Raw genomic sequence first — 20,099 nt, forward strand, 5'->3', positions numbered from 1 at the left:
TAACATTTTGTAAAATGAAGATATTCTAATTTATACTATATATCAAAGAGGAGCACTCAAAGGGAATTTGTAATAAAAACAAACAAACGTAAGTGCGTGTAGGTATGTCCGTTTACTTCACACAATCAGGTTCTCTTTCACGAACACATTTATCCGAACTAAAAATTGAACAAAGAATATCAAAGGCAATCAATATATCGTTAAGAAATTGGTTTCTCGCGATATATTTCTGATCCAATAAAAATTTATTTTGCAATAATGGTTTTGCAAGAATTGATTTGCTTCTTCGCACCACTATAAGACAATTACCAAAGCTCACAAGAAACCATACGTACATATCATAACCGTATAATATATATATATACCATATATATATATATACCATCGCGTAGAAATCTATAATATTTATATATCATAACGTAGATCGAAAAAGACAATCATAACATACATACGTCGGGCATCTATATAATAATTATACGAAATACATTTTGCAAAAGATCACAACAATTATGCAAAAATAGACGTTATTCGACACGTGTCATAACTACAAGAAAAATCAAAACTTTTCGTCCTTTTCTTGACATTGCAACACGTGCCGAATTAACCGCAACACTCAGCAATGTAGGTTACAGTTATATATTCGTCGACGTAAAAGTTCTAATGCTTCTTTTTTTCCTTTCAATCTCTGTTTTTTAATTAATTTATTTTTTCTCGCGTTAACATTTCTGCAATAGCCCTTTGTAAAAATTTTTTGTGTAGTATCAATATCTAAGACCGTAGGATATCGGTTGCAATATCACTGCGACATATTTTCTTTTTACTCCTTTTATTTTGTGACGATACCGTGACCAAAGCTAAAAGTTTCCTTCCATTTGTGGTATCCCCATTATATATATACGAGTATCTTAGAAGACCGAGGAACCATCAGCTGACTATTTCATTACGCGAAGGAAAATTTCTGTGAAAACTTTGCCCTGATACGGATTTTGTTATATTTTTAAATACTTCCAGCGATGATATATAATGCGAACGAAATTAAGGCCCCTAAGCCACGGTATCCATACAAGCATAGAGGAATCAAATGTCTTTCGCTCCTCCTTTCTCTCTCTCACACTCTCACTTAAAGACTACACATTTTGACAAATAATTAAGTCATCACAGAAGCATCATATTATCATATTCAATTAGACTACATATTTCGTAAATGTTGTTGTTCTGTTAGCGCAGTAATATTACAATGATCGAGTACAAAATGGTTTTAAAGTTTTCAAGCCTAGTATAAAGCACTATTATATATATTATAAGTGTGCTTACATGTCGGCACGAACCATACACATATACTTATCATATATGTACTGTACTGTACACACATATGGTCGCAATTACCACTTACGATCTAATTGTAGCGGTAGTACTCTATGATTAATCTACGAATAAAAGCAAACTTTTTAACGAACAAAAGCAGAAATCAAAAACTATGTAAGAAAAAAATGAAGGATAAAAAGAGTCTTTATCAGGAGAAAAAATTTTTTAACGTTTAACTCCGATAATCACTATGACCTTTTTTAATTTCAAATATAAACAGAATAATTTTTTAACGGGGTAATTAATGAAATAACAACATTGTAGGTATCAAAAGAAGGAAATGTACTGAAACAAGCATTATAAAAGTTGTAAAATATTAGACTCTAACATACACAATTGATCACAAACATATAAGATATTTTTAATGCCACCTTCTAGAAGATCCACAATCGTGTAAGTGGTAGGCACATTATAACTGAAAATATTTTACATGTCCTATCTTTCAACCGAGGTTAGGATTAGGTTAAGGTTAGGGCTTACGTCTATGTATTCGTGTACATTTAAAAAAAAGAAATGAGTGTAGTTAGATAAAGACAGTGATATTCTTTGCACGAGTAGTAAGTGGGAGAAAAATAACCAGTTAATTCTCCATAATATAAACGTTTCTTTGAATCATTTTGAATGTTTTATCTAACTGTAATAAAATAAAGCCGTTAAAATTGCAAATCTCTCCAACTACGATTAAATCGCTTGCATTAAGTTCCTTAATTTTCTTCCAGCGAACGAAAATGGCACCAAGCGTAATGGAGTCTCGTAAAGCACAGCGAGTGCAACTCCTTAGTTTTAGTTTATTTCAAAATTCAAACACGTAACTCCGACGATCTATTCAGCGAGTGACTCTGCAAGCGGTAGTCAAATCCCGCTCTCCTCTTTCCCCAATTTTATAACGATGAAAAGGTATTTTAACGAGGATAGCGATCAAGAATGACGTTATGTTTACCCAGAACTGGCAGTTTCCTTTTCAGCGGGCAGGACAGATTGCTCGGACAGAGCTGCCTTATTCTGTCTTACCATCTCGGCGCGCCTCTCCTTTAGAACAAGAAAAATAGGAATGATATTTTAAGCGTAAGTTTACGAGATTCAACTATTCTAAAATAATAATGTTTAAATGTATCATGCTAGAGGTGATATTAAGCTAACATCCATCAGGTATAGTAGCTCATAAATGCAGGATCATGCTGAAAAGAAAATGATAAAAAATTAGATATATAATTATACATAATATAACTGAATTCCTATGAGGAATATTTTCTGCAACATAATATGACAAAGCACGATTAAAATTCATTAAACGTTCTAATGATAACCGTATGCTACTGAAGTTCATAAAATTTCTACTGAAACTCAATCAACGAAACGAGTATAATATAAGCCAATATCTCATGGTGGTAGGAGGTGAGAGACAATAAGAATATTGAATCAACAAAAAGAGGGCGAAATTACATGCTGGCGAATAGCCTGCACACGACGTTGAATCTCTCGCTGTCGGTTCTGCTCCGCAGTAGAAACCCTCTTGTCAAATTCGAACTTTTTCACCAGAAGTTCTCTCGTGGCGCACTCATCCGCCATCTGACGCACTTTTGCTATCTTCACAGTGTTCTAAACGACCATTTCAAATTCCCTTATTGGGTAACATTGTCGACAGTGTGTAAGAAAGGATTTCCACTAAGAAAACAACCAAGTTTGGAAAACTACATTCCCGTGTACTCGTGTTTTCAAAACTTGACCAAAACAGGTGTTACTTCTACAGAAGCGAGAAATCCTTCCTGGTAGTTGCCAAAACAATCTAATAGAAAACCCATAAAACTAATACCAAAGTCTAAGTTAATGAATAATGCATACGACTTACATGAATGCGCAGCTTCTCTTTCTGTTCGCGTTCAATATTCTGACGGCGTTCGTGAGCTTGATCTAACTTGCCTTGAATCTGAGATTCAAGTTGTTGCACACGCTCGGTTAGTCCTTGGCGTACGCGGGCAACTTGCTCCTCCTAATAATAAAAAAATGAGATTAAATAATATATAAAAGGGATATTTTATTTTACTAATCAATAATATCGAAGACTGACATGTTCTTTTAGACGATCCAGCATCCTCTTAATATTCTCGTCCCGTTGAGCGGCGGCAGTTTTCAGCTTTTCTTCAACGGCACAACGAACCTCCTGAGTCTGCTGTTCAAGACTCAAGCGAGTTTTCTCTACACTTTCTAACTATAATCAAAAATAGAAAAAACATGATAACATTTATTCGATGAATATATGCAAATAAAGGAAGATCTCAACTAACGTGCTCTTTCAACTTGTTTTTCAGTTCCGCAATGTGCGCCTCTCGCTTCTCTTCTGTATTATTCATCTTAGCATCTAAAGATTCACGCGTCGCAGCAATGAAAGCAGCGCTAAGTTCATCTTTTTTGCGAGCTGCCTCTTCAATTTTGCTAAGCTTAGCAGCAAGAGCAGCAAGTTTATGAGCTTCCAAAGAAAGTCTTCTTTCCTCCGCTGCTCGAAGCTTGTCTTCAATAGCGACTTGTTGAGTCGGACTTGTCTGTGGGGGTGACGGTGCTCTCTTCTGTACTGTTGGCTCTGCTAAGATTACCTCATAGCACAATCCACCTTTGGACTTCTCTTGGCATCGAATCTCAGTTGCTATAAACGCGTTAATAAGCAAAATGTATCGGTAAATATATTGTTAATTTCAAATCCTTGGAATTATTCAGAATTATTAATAATATTTGCTTCAATATATTAAACATACTAACTTGAGTACAATTTTACAAATTAAAAACAATTATTCAAATGTTAACATAATTGAAGAATTAATTTTCATTAAATCAACCAATTGCGTAAGTGCAAAACAAATTAATTATCGCTATTCGTAACGTAGCAAAAATCTACATACGCATAACGACGGGATGGTAAACCTTCATGATTCATTAATTATTTTACGCGTCCCCCATCGAGCGCAAGGTGCAATTAAAAACATCCAGTCCCCCAGGCCGGCGAGACACAATCCACTTTGGCGGAAGATTTCTCGATCCCATTCATCTCGGGTTCGCTTCGAAGTGCACGAGTTACGGAAGTATGACTCAGACCACAAGAAGGAAGGATCGATCAGCCCACGAGACGATTGTCTCTAGGCGCCGCGACGTCTAGCGTCGGCACACGCACCTTTCAGCGGCCACCCTACCGTACACCGCAACGGAGCGTTCTCCGACATTCGCCGCCTTCGATTTATAATTCACCGGCGACATATTGGCGACTATTCGAGTCGAGTTCGTTGCACTTTGCAGCGAGCGCAATTTGCACGGAAAATCGATCAAAAGGTTGTGCAATTTTCAATCGATAAAATACCGTCTAGCAAGCAATAACATATAAAATAACAAGGATATATCGTTAAACGATAAAGCTTTCTACTTTCTTTCCACATCATCGACTTTATACGGTTCTTGAGTAAAAGTCAAGCGCTGTTAATTAAACTTAATTCAAACGCGATTAAGCGTCCGATTACGTAGATACTGGTGCAATTCGAAAGTTAATGGATCGACGGCAAGACTCGTTAATTAAAAAACGACGTATACTCACTGATGAACTTTACTTTCTTCGGTTGCTTGGTTCGCGGTTTTCCTTTGCCGCTGGGCTTCTTGAAGGGCGCATTGCCCCTTCTGCCTCCCGCTTCGAAAATTGAGAATCAATGAGTGTCGTATTACCGTAGGGACCAGGGAAATAGGAATCGTGTTTTAATTAACGGGAAATCGATGCAACCGTCTCCTATCGGTTAACAAAGGTCAACAAAGCCAAGGGTGGCCATCTTGGGCCGCACCCCGATCGTAGCGAATTTTGTGGAAGCTTTCCTCATGGAGCACATTCGTACCGACTATTTCTTAAATCTGTATAGGTATCTGCACAAGCTCAACATAAGTCAAGATTTAAAATGGGAAATATCGATTCGATCAAATTACCGTGCTTATTGTGTTAAAGTATATGCCAAGCTTTGAAAATAATAAAACAAAAATAATATTAACACACCAAATTATGTAATATTGAATTATATAAAAAATAAATGGAGAATAATGATGCTACCAGTGTAATAAACTTTTGATGTGGATAGTAATATCGATGATACACGAGTACACTACGAGTACCAATTGGTAGAGGGTAGAGAAATTGATCGAACTGCAGGTACCTAAGATAATACGATACCAACGTGATATCGACCACCGTAGACTGCGGTAAAAATACACCGACCATCAAGTTCAAAAAACATGTATTTAAAAGGAGAACGTTTGAGGGATGTTCGAGGAGGAAATCGTCACGTTTCTTTGTGCCTCAAAGTTATTTAAACATAACATATTCGAACCTTGTCAAAAGCAAAAGGAGTTATTGATAATTTACATTTTTTTAATTGAAAAAATCAAGGCAGGTAAGACGAATAAAATAAACAAGGAGTTGTTACAGAATTGATTTAACGATCGCGATATCAAAGGTAGTAAGTAGCGAGAATGAATAGAGGTGAAAAAATTCCACGTAAAACTGCATGCAACGATACCATATAAAATTAGATTAAAAGAAATGTCTGGTCACGAATTTAGCGGATCACTTCGATCGTAGGAGTCATTCACCGCGATATCGACTCCTCCTCCCCTACTAGTTCTCTGCATAGCCCGCAAATGAATTACCATAGAAACAAAAAGATAAAAAATAAAAGAAGAAAATACGAAGATCGGTTGCACATCCTCCTTCCTAGCAAAGACGACAATTTTTATCAAATACAGAACTCACCTACGATGCCCAAAGGTGCTTTGCAGCTGTGACAGAAGCACTGCAGCACTGAATCGCGCACAAGACCGATCAGCATATTTCTAGCGTTTGTTTACTCGCTGCTGCCCGCGAATCGTGGTCCGTATTTAGCGAAATTAAAGAGCTTGGCGAAAACGGCTACGAGAATGAAAAAAGGGAGCGCAGAAGAGTCGGCGAGAGGACACGTCCAACGAGCAAGAAGAAAGGCCGGAAGTGGCTGAACTCGTATCTGGGGCGGTGGCTGGAGGGCGACTGATCCGCACAGTGCGCCACGACGCCGGGCGTCGCTCAATATCCACCGACTGGCGCCTCTTGCGCCCCTAGTCGTGGCAGACCACTCCCCACTGCAGCGAGTAGCCTACCCGACGACAAGCCACCCTTCCACCTCTACTAACCTCCAACCTCCAACCTCCACCTCGAGCAACCTTAACATGCCTATATCGTGGACCCGGCTGCCGGTCGCTAGGCACGTGTGGAAGCTACGTGGAGGCGTAAAATACCATCTGTCTAACTCCAACCACCGTCAAGCTTCTTATACTTTGACTCAACCTCGTACCACCAGCCTGCTGATCAATGGACGATATCTTCTTATCACGATCTTCGCCACATTCCGCAGTTTGTCGAAGCATAGTCCCGCGTTTAATTTTTGCTATGTTAGAATTAGTAGGAATTAAAGTTAGAATTAGATCATTATCGAAAATATTGAAATTGAATTTCGTTTAACTGTAGCTGGAATATCTATCATCGAAGATATGGTAGTTCTTACACATATAATCGATAGATTTCTTTCGAACATTTTCTTTTGTATAACTGATAGAATTGTAAGAAAATGTAGTGAAATAATATCGTAATATTGTACAGAGATGAGATTACAGTATCTAAAGATCTTTGTGTTAATCATTTTCCCGCAGCATATCGATTTGAAAGTTTGCGAATATTTTATATAACCGGCGCCCTATTTCGCAACTATAAATCAAGCCCTACCGCTCGCTAGATCCTGCCCTTGCTTGGTTGCGACACCGAGGATGCGATCTTCGAACTGACGACTTTGCAGTATGCGCCTTGAAGAGCATTTGTAGAGTGCTGAGAAACCTTGTTTCGATTGTTCCGGTATCTGTGTTAAGCACTTCTACTTGAATTTACTTGAACCCTCGGAACACACAAAAGCCTCTTAATTTCCTGACATTTGATAAAACTTCAACTTCGACTTTATTGTTATATTTCTTCGATCGACGTAGAACGTGATTTCGTTTCGCGAGGAATAATTCAGTCGTTCACCCACCCTCATATCTAAACGATCCATCAATATTTTTTGCCCTTCTCGATAGCTCTACATTGACACTCGAAATAGATTGCTCTTTTTACGAAACTGTATCTTCTGTTTTGTCTATGGACACACCCTTCGTATCTTCGGATCCGACTGACCGTACATCGTATTCATCTTTTTTTTATCCTCTGTGGTTATTTTTCGCAGTATTTTAATAATCCCACGAATTGGTAAAATCGGTCGAAACAAATGTAGAAAACAATACTAAAACAAATCGAAGCCAGAAAATGTAGGACGCAAACGATACTCGTTGTTCCGTAAACTTTTCCATTTGACAGAAACGATCGAACAATTGCAATGTCGGAACTCCGTGACGCATTACAATCGAAGGATATGCCGTAAAATGAATGAATCTCCTACACGTGGATCGATATCGTGGAATATTTTCAGAACTCGGAACGAGGGAACAGGCGATGTTAATAATGCAGTCGCCCCTTTTTCTACTGGTCACGAACCGTGGTAAATTGCGCAGAAATCGGAGTGACGTATTCTAATGGAAGTACCTCGAAACCGAATCTCGCCGTTTGCCAAGGATTCTTTTTAAATTTCAACCTTTCTGATATCTTCATTTAAATCTCACTGTACAGCTGACAGCAGATGATACTAATACTATTACATTTCCCTTGTACAGCAAAGAAAATCATTTTATTCTCAAGCAAATAAATAATAAGTAACAACTGCCCGATAGCAATTCGTTAAAAAATCTATTTACCCGAAGAGGAAAAGGAGATCCATGGAATGTCTCGATCTCATACGATGTTTAATGAGTTTCACTCGCTCGTTACGTTTAATTGGATGATTTAAAGAAGCGTTAATGAAAAGAAAGACAAGAAATAGAAGTAAAAGTTGTAGTTGACCAGTCAAGAAACGTGCATCGTTTTAAAATATGGTTTATCGTCGCATACCCTTTATGGTAGGAAGAAATTCAACGGTGAGTTTCACCGAGGGAAATCACTTATGGACATTTCATCCGATATATCTTGCACCAGACAATCAGATTAACCTACGCACTTCGATGTTACCATGTGTACGCTGTTTAAATACTACCGAGAGTTAACCGAACTGCTCTTTTTCACGCGTGTAAGAGAAACTTGAATCTCATCCTTCGGTACGACGAGAGAAGCCGATCTGAAAAGAGCGAGGAACGAGGCTTCAAATCGCACGCTAGCAGCTGACACAGCGTTCAATTGTGAAACAGCATTATTTATCGATACACAACACTTATGCGGGTCCCGTTACACCATGTACAGTCCGATAATGAAAGATCAATACAATCACTTTCCATATAATTATTCGCATTGCGAAATTACAGATAGCTATAGAATTGTCGCATTCAATTAATACATAAAAAAATCTATATTTAACCCATGGAGCACGTATGTTTCGTTATATGTATCTTACATTATATTCCATTCTGTAAAAAATTTAGAACAAACCTGGAGATAGGTTGTAATGCAATGATTATTTTTTAAATTTCATATAATCCATCGTTTGATCATTTTTTAAATTTCATATAATCTTTTGATAATTTTTTAAATTGTGTTTAACTCATCATTGTATCATTTTTCTATATTTTATTTAATCGGTATTGACTATCAAAGCCTTCCGGAGGAAAAAAATGTTCAGCTCCAATATGACAATCATAAAAAGTCACGCTCATAAATATTGACTCTACAGTTACAAGGAAACTTTAAATTACGTCTGAACTAATATATCAAGCAATCTTAAGAGCTGAAGTATATAATATAACTATAAAAAGAAAAAAGTGTGAAAATAGAACAATTTATCATGTTTAGATAGAATAAATACTCTATTTGCACAAATATAAAAATATCGCAACAGCGATTTACTGAAGAAACACATTTTTATATATTAAAATTGCTGGTAGTTGAGAACCACTGAAAGGCGTTCAAGCACTGCAGTTGAGACAAGCTGCAGTTGCCACGGTGAAGTGCAGGCTGCACTTCTCCGAGGACGCCAATGGAGGGCTCTGACCTCTTCTCAGCAACTATCTACTTTTCGCTGCCTTAGGGTGTGTTCCTACTGCCATCTAAATTGCCTTCCTAATTAACGATCCTTTGTCGTACTGACTTTGTCATCCAAAAGTGTAAAAATCGTATTACATACAATTCACGACTACCTTTTTATTCGACACGGAATTTTGGCTCATTGCTCGTGGCGATTTACGAAACTCGACAGAACAATGACTGGAAGAAAGTCGTCGTTACAAATATATAAATATGTATATAGGTGTATCGAACTATCGTATCGTAAATAACATCGTTGACGTGTAGTACATACTGATTGTAGAAGATCGAACAATGTATACATGTATATACTTAACGTGCATGAAATGTATATTTGATAAAATATATTCATTACTTTCTTAAAATAAGCTATCAATTTGGATAAATAACAATAAGAAACGTAAATATATTATGTATTATATATAAGATGTATAATGTACATGTCACGTATATATTGTATACCTTATCGCAATTCTTTGTTAATACTCAAGATAGTATGATATAGATCACAAATATCTGGAGTTAACTGGAGAAATTGTTATAGGAAATAATCGATTAATATCTTTGTTCAAAGATTTCATCACTTACATTCGTTGTTAACAGGCGACTCAGTAGCCGTAGCCATTGCTGCCGTAGCTGTATATCACTGTAAAAGAATATCTTTCATTTTATAAACTGAGTGTGAAAAAAGCTAGATAGTATTTTTTGCGAATATTTATTTCTTGTTTCATGTAAACTACATTAACTTTCGGACATGTTTTGCAATTTTTAATGTAATAATCCCATCTAGAAAGTTCATTTCAAACAAAGGAGGTATATAAGGAAACTATATGCTATTTATATTGTGGCCAAATTCCTGAAGGATCGAAAAGATTTTATTCCTGGAAGAAGTGTCTTATAATACACCTGTATACCATGAAAGGGTAATAACTTTCTAGGAAAAGACAAGGCATTATTGCGTGTTATTCTTACATAAACGAAGTAAACGGTATTTGAAATTATTCGAAGCTGTCTGTACGATGTACAGTATATAGAGTGCAATGAACCAGCCTCACGAATATATGTCAAATTTACTTTGGCTTGACGTTCAGTGACTTCACGAAAAATCGTTTTCAGTATTCTCTTCTATATTTTACGAAAAATATTATAATAAATTTATTTTGTATTTTAATAAATTTAAATACAATCACGGAAAGTCGAAGTTACGATTACTTCTACGCATGATCGCGTTCGAAAAAACGTACTGCAGTCACGCTGTAAATCGAATGCGGAAGATGTCGATTAGGGTTATTGTACAAAAACAACAGCACTCTCTTTGTTTGGTATTGAATATTGATTAAGCATACACTAGAATAAGCGGTGTCTCTTTGTTCGTACTCGGTGGCGTCCCTTTATCACCTCGTGAACTTACCGTCATAAATTGGAAATAAACAAATTAACTTACCTGTTTTCCCTTTAAAAGAATAAATAAGTAATTATTGAAGAGTAAAAGTAGATCCTGCGACAGGAACAATCACGCACGCACTTGACAATGCTAGGACTGCTAAGAGATCTGGACGGTCGGTGGACTTGCTGGCTTGCTGGCTGCTTTTATTGCGACATGCAAGTATCTCTGTGTATTTCAGCGATTCACACTGGTGAACGTTCGGCTACACATACGACATATACGTACGTTTTGTCAAAGTGCTCGAACATTCGTGAGTTCTCATTGGTTAAGCTAAGTGATCGGTTCATCGAGATTGGTTCGTTTGAATTTGAAGCGTTGGCTGAATTGTACCAGGACGTGTCACGCGGGTCTTTTACTACGCATTCGCAGTACCGTTTTCATTGTTTAAAAGATAACCATTGTAAATACAATGTACTTAAGCAAGGTAATCACAGTTTCCTTAATGTATTCTATTCATATTTACGTTATATCACATTATGTCTTATTAAGATATGTTTGTCATTATTTATCATAAATACATAATTCGATAATATTTAATTATATACTTATGAATTTAAAAGACCTAATGATTTTATTGAATTGCTTATAATTATCGCGAGTCATTTTATGCAATTTCTATGATTAAAATATAATTTATAATAAATAATCTATAATAGTACAGTGGAAGCATTGTGAAAATACATGCATTTATATTTTTGACTGAAACACAGTCACACAGTTCAAAAAAGATTCATTTTGGATGAATCATATGTCTGCATCTCCAGCAACGTGCGTACCAATGTGTGGGAAGTTATGACCGACGACCGTTGTGCGACCATCAGAACGTAAAAATCCGTTCCAAATATGGTCGAGTCGTTATAACTGGTTTCGATGATTTTACGAGAAAACGCCATATATTCGTTAAGATTTTAACTAATCATTATTACTTTTATTTCTATTTATTACTGAAAAATGTGAAAATTTTGTTTTATTTTTCTTTATAGTAAGTAGCCAGTTTACATTATTAAAATCATGTCAGTCAATTATGCAAATCATTATGCAAAATATTTAATAAAATGCATGTATATGTTTCATATATATTCTGTTTTATAACTATAAAATAATCTTTAAAACAAAGGAACATGCTTTTTTTGTGTACTAAGTATGGTTATTTATACATTATCAAATTTTTTAATATATATTGAAAGTATTTTTTAAATATATATTATTGTTATATACATTAAACAATTATTAAAAATCAATCAAAATCAAAATGATGACGTTTGTAACTATGATCATTAGTTTATGAAGGGTTGGAAAGAAAGAACATTTTACTTAACACATGTTTAATGTTTCTAATCTTTTATAATAAAATATATATCAAAATTGCATGTGCCTAGATTAATATATCAGTAGTAAGTCAATTATTATACAAATAAAATTTATACATATATTTTTGAATTAAGGCAGTATCTGTGTTTGAATAATTTATGGAACTAAATGGTAATATGATATATTTGAGCAAATATAGACAGATATATTGTATAGAATTGATAGTTTGGAGATGTAATATCATTGAGGTAGAATATTTCAAACATTATGTACATATAAAGAGGGAAAACAACATTTGCTTGATATGTTTTGCTAAACTGAAATATAAAATTGGCATTAAGTCAATTCTGTTAATTTCCTCCTTTTATTTATATACATTAGACACTTCTCGATCAAACATTCGTAACAAAAATCTCGGTAAAGATTCTATAAAAAGTGTATAATTTGTACTAGTAATAAATATTTGATATAGAAAACGCTTTGTGCCAATTGGCAGAAAATAGAACCATACACATTTATGGTTTACCTTACTCTTTTTCTTTTGGTAATAAAGTATACTCTATTCAGTAGAGTATTGTTTCAAATAACCAATTGTTCTAGCTACATATACATGTAAAACATATGATTACCAACTTTCATCATATAGGGGAGTACCATCTCCACTTAAAGACATACTCCGGGGACTAGAATTTGTAAATGGAGTTTCTCTAGGAGATTTATAAGACGGAGTACGAGCAGATGGGGTTCTATTGCGTGGAGTTGCTCTCCCATTTTGAGCTTCTTGATTTCGTGCTGTTTTTCTAGATTCATTGTATCTTGGAGTAGTATTACTAAAATTAGAAAATGAATATTTCATTATGATTTTGATATATTTTGATATATTATGATTTCATTGATTTTTGATATATTTTGATATAGACAACTTACAATTCTTTTGAAGATTGCTTTGATCGAGCCCATGCTTCCGCCGCTTTTGTCCAATTCGTTGCATCAGAAGTACTAGAGACAGATCTATGTGATCTTGCAGTTCTATGTGAATTTGAATTCATTGCTGGAGGAATTGGTTGTAAGAATGGTCCTTGAGAGTGATTAGGTGTTTGTGGATGATGGGGCGTGTGGTGTGGTGTATGGTAGGGGGTCATAAACGGAGTTTGGCCGGAAGGTGTATAAGGCGTACTTCCATACATTCCATAGTTATTAACACTAGCAGCTCCTGGAGTGTATGGTGGATAATGATGTGGAGTTTGATTTGCTACTTTTGAGAGTGAATGTAACAAGTGGTGTGGCATATTCTGTGCTACCCTCTGTATTGTATCTGGATTCACTCCTGAAAAAAAAAGAAACAGACAAAAAGGAAGTTAATTTCAGTAGAATAAAAGTTATCATAGGATCCAAATTCTTAGTAATATGAGACTCACCATTCAGTCCTGGAGTACCATTGTATGGTGTTCTGGAAGTCATAGTTCCATGTGGAGTACCAGGTGTAGCTTGTCCTGGTATAGGATCTCTAAAGTGTTCTTTGAACCAGCGGAACAAGTCATTTATTCTATTAAACATTTGACCTCTAAATCGAAATCCATCAGGTATTACAGTAACATATTCATGACGGCAACGAATTCGTGGTAAATACGAAAGTAAAAATTTTCCAGGATAATTCTAAAATGTATAACAAAAAATATTAATTTAATTGAAAAATAAAAATTTTGAAGTAGGAATATAAGCAAATATTAAATATTTTCGAACATACTTTAGCTGCAGACACAATATATGGTATCCCTCCAGGATTTTGCTTCTTCTGTTCCTTCAAAATTTCTTCTGCTTTATCTTTAATGCCTTCTACACTTGTTTTGTAATATTTAAAATCTAAAAGTTCCGAAGTATAAGCAGCCATCGGATTAATATGTCTAGCGATAATTTCATCCAAATCTTCGAATTCTTCATTGCCAATCCATAAACTGCGACCCAAAGAAAATGTATTTTCTTTGCCTTCTTCCCTTATATCAATATGTTGATAAATATTTTCTGTGACTTTCCATGTTACGGTCAAATGATCGAATCCCTTACTGCTAGGTCGTATTATTGCTTCCCCTTGCTTCACAGTTAACATTAACTTTTCAGCTTCTGCAAAACTTATATTATGGAAACTAGGATGAATTATAACACGTTTTACATAAGTTTGTCGTTGCTGCAATTTCTTAGCATCCTCCTCTGTTTTCGTATCTTTTTCTTCTGCCTCTGCTTCATAATAAACGTCTCGCTGAGGTCTAAAAAGAATACACGTAAAATATTAATTGAGGAACTTGTTGAAATGATTATAAATAAAGTTATTATAATTATTTGTTGATACTTTACCTCCATTCGTGATTTTTATCAATAAGATCACTCGTCTTGCTAGTACATTCGACACTAAATCGTTCTACTTCAATCTTAATTATGCGACAATGAATTACTTGTCCGACACGTACTCTTTCCTCTGGATTAGCGACATGTTTATCAGACAGATTTTTTACGTGAATATATCCAGATATTCCATTATCCAACCTTAAACGAATTCCAGTTGCTTTTCCCGGACATGCACCGGCATCAAAATGATTCCATACCTCGGACAATTCTGGAAAATCGTTTTTCAAGCAAAATGGGCATTGCCATAATCCGGTTTCATCATTTCGAACAGGATTCGCTTGATCTAATTGATCTCCTTGAGGTCTTCTATGACTTATACCAACAACTGTTGCCAAAACTAATTTACCGACATAGAAAGTTTCCGGAGTTTCTTTAGTCAAAATATCAAATAATTTTTCAGTATTTAGAGATTGGTAAGGTACACGGAGGTCTTTGTATCTACAGTTCAGTTCAGCTCTTATATCGTAAAGAGTAATGCACTTGTTTCCAAAACCCTGTCTTTCAAGCTCCTCTGCAAATGCATCCAAATCTAAATCTTTTAATCTTTCTGGTGATTCAAGAATTTCTTCTAGGGCACCAGCAGGATTTGCATCTTCATCATCATACTCTAAAGCATCTACTGCCATTTTTCTTGCCCATTCATATGTCTCTGGATGTACACGTGAGCCATCCAGTACTTCTACATATGCCTCTGTGCTATCTCCTAAACTATTTGTATCAATTTTAATAAAACCAGCACAATTAACAAATACTTTAGGTCCCATATGACATGCTGTTATAAGCTGTGTTCTATTTTCTAGTCTCTGATTAGTTTGTTTCAAAATCTTAATGAGAGCCTGTCCTTTTCTAGGTCCTAAGCCACACACAAATTGTACTAGGTTCGCTGTATAAGGCTGCTGAACTGCTTTATTTAAATCTACTCCTACTTCATTTATACGATTTATAAATTCCAAATATAAATTTTCTATAAGATCATCTTTAGGAAGTTGATCTTGCAAAGGATGATATTTAAGGCACAGAATTTCTTCATCTATGGTACACAACTGAGAGAATTCTAATAGAGGATCTTGTATTTTTCTTGCTAAAGATATAGCTTGTCTTAATACTTCTGGATAATCTCTGAACTCAGATATACCTCTGTTACTATTTGCATAAACTTTAGTAAGTTCATTGTCACATATTTCCACTGGGATTGTAGGAAATTGTGCTTCTTCTGCAAGATTAGCTATGCATCCTTTTATATCAGATACTATCATTAATGCTTCTCTAGATTCACCACTTACTACCACAACATGTGGTTTCTTTGTGGCAATAAAATTTTTGATTCCTAGTAAGTCTACCTCTTTCAATATCTTTTCATTTTCCCTAAAACTATTTTTACGTTTCAATAAATGCGGTAATTTTAGGTAATCAGTACATTCTCCTTCTGGAGAAATTATGCAAGTAAAGGCTGCTTGAGACGGATCAGGCACATATGCCAAACCCATCACACGAATTCCTTTGCTAGTATTCCAATCTTCGTCATCTTCATCAGGAAATTCACAAGTATATGGAGCAATTTTTATCCAATTGTACATTTTGCGGCAACACGCTTTCATAACGCATTCTTTTGCTTCTAACAAAAGATTGGATCTCAATTCTTTTTTCAATTGAGGTATAATAATCCGATTTAAAGCTATTTCAACACTACCAGTTCTTAATGCATTCCAATCTTGGACACTTTTACTAAATTCGTCCCTATAATATAGTTGCTTTATTTCATCGATATAATTATTGCTAGTATTTCCTTCTATCATGTCACTAAAGTAAAGTGTAATTAATTTATCTTCTTCTGCTACAATTAGTTTTAAGAATTGATCACCAACAAGATCCCGTACAGGCTTATTTTTAAGATATTTTAATCCATAAATGGCATGCCCTTCATCTATCTCCTTTATTCCTTTTTTAGTTGGTTTTACGGATACTTTTGCTCTTTCCATATACATTTCTCTAACACATTTACGAACTAATGGTTCGTGCGCCAACTGAATCGCAACCATTAATTGTGCAGCTTTAACTACTTCGTCACTTGTCGTAAATATTGCAGAACAAAATTCATTTGCTGCTATTGCAGGTTCTATTGGATCTTGATCTACTTCATGACGTTGATAATTGTCTCGAAGATTTTCAGCAAAATGCTCGGGTGAGAGACCAAATCTTTTAGTAAATCCGTCTAATCCAGCTTTTCTGCAAATATAGTAAGGACCTTTTCTAACTGGCTGCTTTAATGATTCGTTTATTTCTTCTTCTTCATCCTCTGCATCAGGAATTTCAGATAGATCTCCATTTTCTTCAGCTTCTGCAAGTCGTTGCTTTCTTTTTTCCAATTTAGCTTTCCTTTGTGCTTGTTTTTCCTTCTTATGTGCAATTTCTTGCATGGATGACACATCCTGATTATAATACAACATAAAATGTCGATAAATATCATTTAATTCTTCAAAAGTATGAGCATTTTTAAGTCGTTCAATATCATTGTCCTTAATAACTCGTATGTTGTCAGGTAATGGAGCATCAGGATTTTTCATAATCTCATCTAATTGAAAATTCCTCATCTTCTCAAAGAGTTTCAATAAATTTTCTTTTTTTTGTTTCAGATAGCACCATTTTACGTCAAACTTATAAATTTTCCACAAATCGTTGATGTTTAACTCTGGCGACACATATTCTTTTCTATAAAATGCAATAAACGGAACTTCGAAGTTCTGATTACGCATAAAATCTAAGGCTTTCTTAATTTTGCCGATTGTTTGCGGACCCTTTTTAGCTCTTTCTTTGGCTTCTTCATTTAGATGAGAATCTTGTATTGAAATTGTTGGTTGACAAAATGCCTGTTTATATATCCATTTGGCTTCAAGATCTAATTCATCCGAACCTTCCACTGTAGGTATAATGGGAACAGCGCGAAGTTGCATGCGTTCAGGAATGTCTGTAGTACGAATCTAAAATAGACAAAAGTTATAATAGTATATATATATAATGTTATATAAATATAATATTAAATTTAATTATAATCACTGATGATAAATTAAAATTAATTCGAATTATTACCTCATTGTCTACATCGGTGAAATGTCCGCGTATAAGTTCACTGGGTTCATATACTTCAAAAATACTTTTCCTTGTACTCTTTCTCTTAAGATGTTTTTTTGATGGCCTTGGGCGGTTTTCTATCTCGTCATGAATATATTCATCTTCGTCTTCCTCTTCAAACGCATCCTCTCCATATTTTCCAAATTCGTCATAATCAAAATCAATGCCAAAAATATCTTGGGCTTCTTGCAATGCACTATAATAAAAATATAATAAAAAAATAAATAACTATATCATAATGAAATTTTATAGTTTATTTTAAGAATAGAAACAGTACTTACGCATCTGAAAATACAGGTCTTTTCTTTTTCCTCTTTTCAGTTATGGGTATTCCATCACCATCCACAATAAAATCGTCTTCATCATCACTTTCTTCCTCACTATACCCTTCCGCTTCACCTCTATGGCTAACTTCACTTCTTTCTTCATCTTCCTATATAGCAAAATGAGAGTAGTTAATTTTTTTAAATTAGTAAATTACTAAACAATTCAAATATACATTCTACTTAAAAACTTACGTCTCCAGAACCTTGAAACAATTCGTTGGCAATAGCATCTCTTTCATCATTTATTTCTCTTTCTTCTTCCACTTCTGACTCTTCATCTTGTATTCTACGTAAACGCTTAAAACGACGTTTCTAAAAAATGATATAATATTTAAAAAATTGTATCAAATATAAATTTGAAATATTTTATATAGTTTTTTTTCAACTATATATACCCTTTCAACTTTAACTCCTAAATTTTCTTCAAGTAGGTCATAATCTTCATCTTCTAAACGATCATCAAAATCTTCATCATCACTTTTTTTACGTTTTCTAGAATTATCACTATCCTCGCCATCATTATCATCATCGATAGAATTATCATCAATAAGTCCTGGAACTTCTCCTTCATCTTCTAAATATTAAACGTACATATAATTTAAAGGAAGATGTTTTTAAGTATTAGTAAATATTAATTTACATATTATTAATGATGTATAAATCTTGATCCTAATATTTAATGTATTCTAAAGTAATAATGTATTTTCTAGAACCTTCAAAAGCTTTGAAAGAAGCAGTAACTAAATACTTGTTTGTATCAAACATTTTCATATACCTTCATCATCATCTTCATCCTCACTGTCCTCCATCTCTTTTAATTTTTTAAGTTTTTTCTTTTCTTTAACATCAAGTTGGTCCTCCTCCTACGAAATCATGAAACATTAGATTCTATGTTTACAAATGGCCGTATTGTATCATTTTATTACTTACCTCACTTTCTTGTGCTTCAATGTCCAAATAATCTGCCATCTTCTATTAGAAATATAAGAATTTTTCGAAAAAATATATAACAATATTAATAACAAAGAGCAATAACAGACGGAAGAATCCTATTATGGTGTAGGAAGTAGTGATGACATCAGTACAGCTGTTTAATACTGCACATCTACGGATACTGTGATCGTAAACTTCCTGAAACTGCCGTGGTGGGGGTAGACGCTTCTTTGTAGCATAGTTCCTTAATCCGCCGCTGCAGTACTATAAATAGCGGTTCTGCGATCGAGTTATAAGTAGTTTTATATAAACAATTATAAAAACAATTTTATAGTTAACCTTTGTATTTCGGACATTTTTTGGTGTACTCACCAGAAACTCTGGCGTATTTTTATAGTGAAACTTATTGAAAAAAAAGTTTTGCTTTGAAAGAAGAAAATTACAAGTTCCTTAATCCGCCGCTGCAGTACTATAAATAGCGGCTCTGCGATCGAGTTATAAGTAGTTTTATATAAACAATTATAAAAACAATTTTATAGTTAACCTTTGTATTTCGGACATTTTTTGGTGTACTCACCAGAAACTCTGGCATATTTTTATAGTGAAACTTACTGAAAAAAAAGTTTTGCTTTGAAAGAAGAAAATTACAAGTTCCTTAATCCGCCGCTGCAGTACTATAAATAGCGGCTCTGCGATCGAGTTATAAGTAGTTTTATATAAACAATTATAAAAACAATTTTATAGTTAACCTTTGTATTTCGGACATTTTTTGGTGTACTCACCAGAAACTCTGGCATATTTTTATAGTGAAACTTATTGAAAAAAAAGTTTTGCTTTGAAAGAAGAAAATTACAAGTTCATATGAATCCACTCACAACTCGACTGCAGCGACTTAATTTTGGCGGAAGATACAAGAACTTCATAAAAGAGATCTACCCCATCATGAGAGTTCTTGAACCCGTATAATGTTATCTATATAATCGCGTGTTCGCAAAGAAATACATTCGTGTCCGATGTCCAATCAGCTGACTTGCAAGCA

The 20,099-nt window shown here is 34.6% G+C and overlaps 2 protein-coding genes across 5 annotated transcripts; both read right to left on the reverse strand.

The window, feature by feature from the left end:
* Positions 1–232: 232 nt before the first annotated feature.
* Positions 233–11,148, reverse strand: LOC117206294 (stress response protein NST1). Of its 3 annotated transcripts, none has more exons than XM_033445512.1 (7): positions 10,956–11,148; positions 10,100–10,157; positions 3,651–4,006; positions 3,434–3,574; positions 3,215–3,355; positions 2,809–2,964; positions 233–2,394 (listed from the first exon to the last, which is right to left on the reverse strand). In XM_033445512.1, the coding sequence occupies exons 2-7, from the start codon at positions 10,134–10,136 to the stop codon at positions 2,302–2,304; spliced, it is 924 nt and encodes a 307-aa protein (XP_033301403.1). In that variant the 5' UTR covers positions 10,137–10,157; positions 10,956–11,148; the 3' UTR covers positions 233–2,301. The 3 variants fall into 3 exon arrangements, with proteins under 3 accessions (XP_033301403.1, XP_033301402.1, XP_033301405.1); XM_033445511.1 differs by lacking the exons at positions 10,100–10,157; positions 10,956–11,148 and adding exons at positions 4,943–5,032; positions 6,140–6,462; XM_033445514.1 differs by lacking the exons at positions 2,809–2,964; positions 10,100–10,157; positions 10,956–11,148 and adding exons at positions 4,943–5,032; positions 6,140–6,463.
* A 1,462-nt stretch (positions 11,149–12,610) lies between these two features.
* LOC117206279 (transcription elongation factor SPT6-like) lies at positions 12,611–19,427 on the reverse strand. 2 transcript variants are annotated; one of them, XM_033445459.1, is made up of 11 exons: positions 19,058–19,427; positions 18,903–18,990; positions 18,523–18,698; positions 18,320–18,439; positions 18,083–18,234; positions 17,760–17,997; positions 14,622–17,650; positions 14,017–14,533; positions 13,688–13,925; positions 13,197–13,596; positions 12,611–13,099 (listed from the first exon to the last, which is right to left on the reverse strand). In XM_033445459.1, the coding sequence occupies exons 1-11, from the start codon at positions 19,094–19,096 to the stop codon at positions 12,895–12,897; spliced, it is 5,202 nt and encodes a 1,733-aa protein (XP_033301350.1). In that variant the 5' UTR covers positions 19,097–19,427; the 3' UTR covers positions 12,611–12,894. The 2 variants fall into 2 exon arrangements, with proteins under 2 accessions (XP_033301350.1, XP_033301349.1); XM_033445458.1 differs by having other exon boundaries at positions 18,523–18,701.
* Positions 19,428–20,099: the final 672 nt, after the last annotated feature.

Source organism: Bombus bifarius, unplaced genomic scaffold, assembly GCF_011952205.1.
Source record: "Bombus bifarius isolate JDL3187 unplaced genomic scaffold, Bbif_JDL3187 scf7180000008000, whole genome shotgun sequence".
NCBI classification, from domain to species: Eukaryota; Metazoa; Arthropoda; class Insecta; order Hymenoptera; family Apidae; genus Bombus; species Bombus bifarius.

Bases quoted from the DNA above. Each gene is read 5' to 3' on its own strand.
- LOC117206294 (XM_033445511.1), bottom strand. From the start codon at position 6,215: ATGCTGATCGGTCTTGTGCGCGATTCAGTGCTGCAGTGCTTCTGTCAC. The intron at 3,356-3,433 runs GTCAGTCTTCGA...TTTTATTATTAG, and splicing joins TGGATCGTCTAAAAGAACAT to GAGGAGCAAGTTGCCCGCGT. The intron at 2,965-3,214 runs GTAAGTCGTATG...ATGGTCGTTTAG, and splicing joins AAGAGAAGCTGCGCATTCAT to AACACTGTGAAGATAGCAAA.
- LOC117206279 (XM_033445458.1), bottom strand. From the start codon at position 19,096: ATGGCAGATTATTTGGACATTGAAGCACAAGAAAGTGAG. The intron at 18,702-18,902 runs GTATATGAAAAT...TTTAATATTTAG, and splicing joins GGATGAAGATGATGATGAAG to AAGATGAAGGAGAAGTTCCA. The intron at 14,534-14,621 runs GTAAAGTATCAA...TATTCTTTTTAG, and splicing joins GATAAAAATCACGAATGGAG to ACCTCAGCGAGACGTTTATT.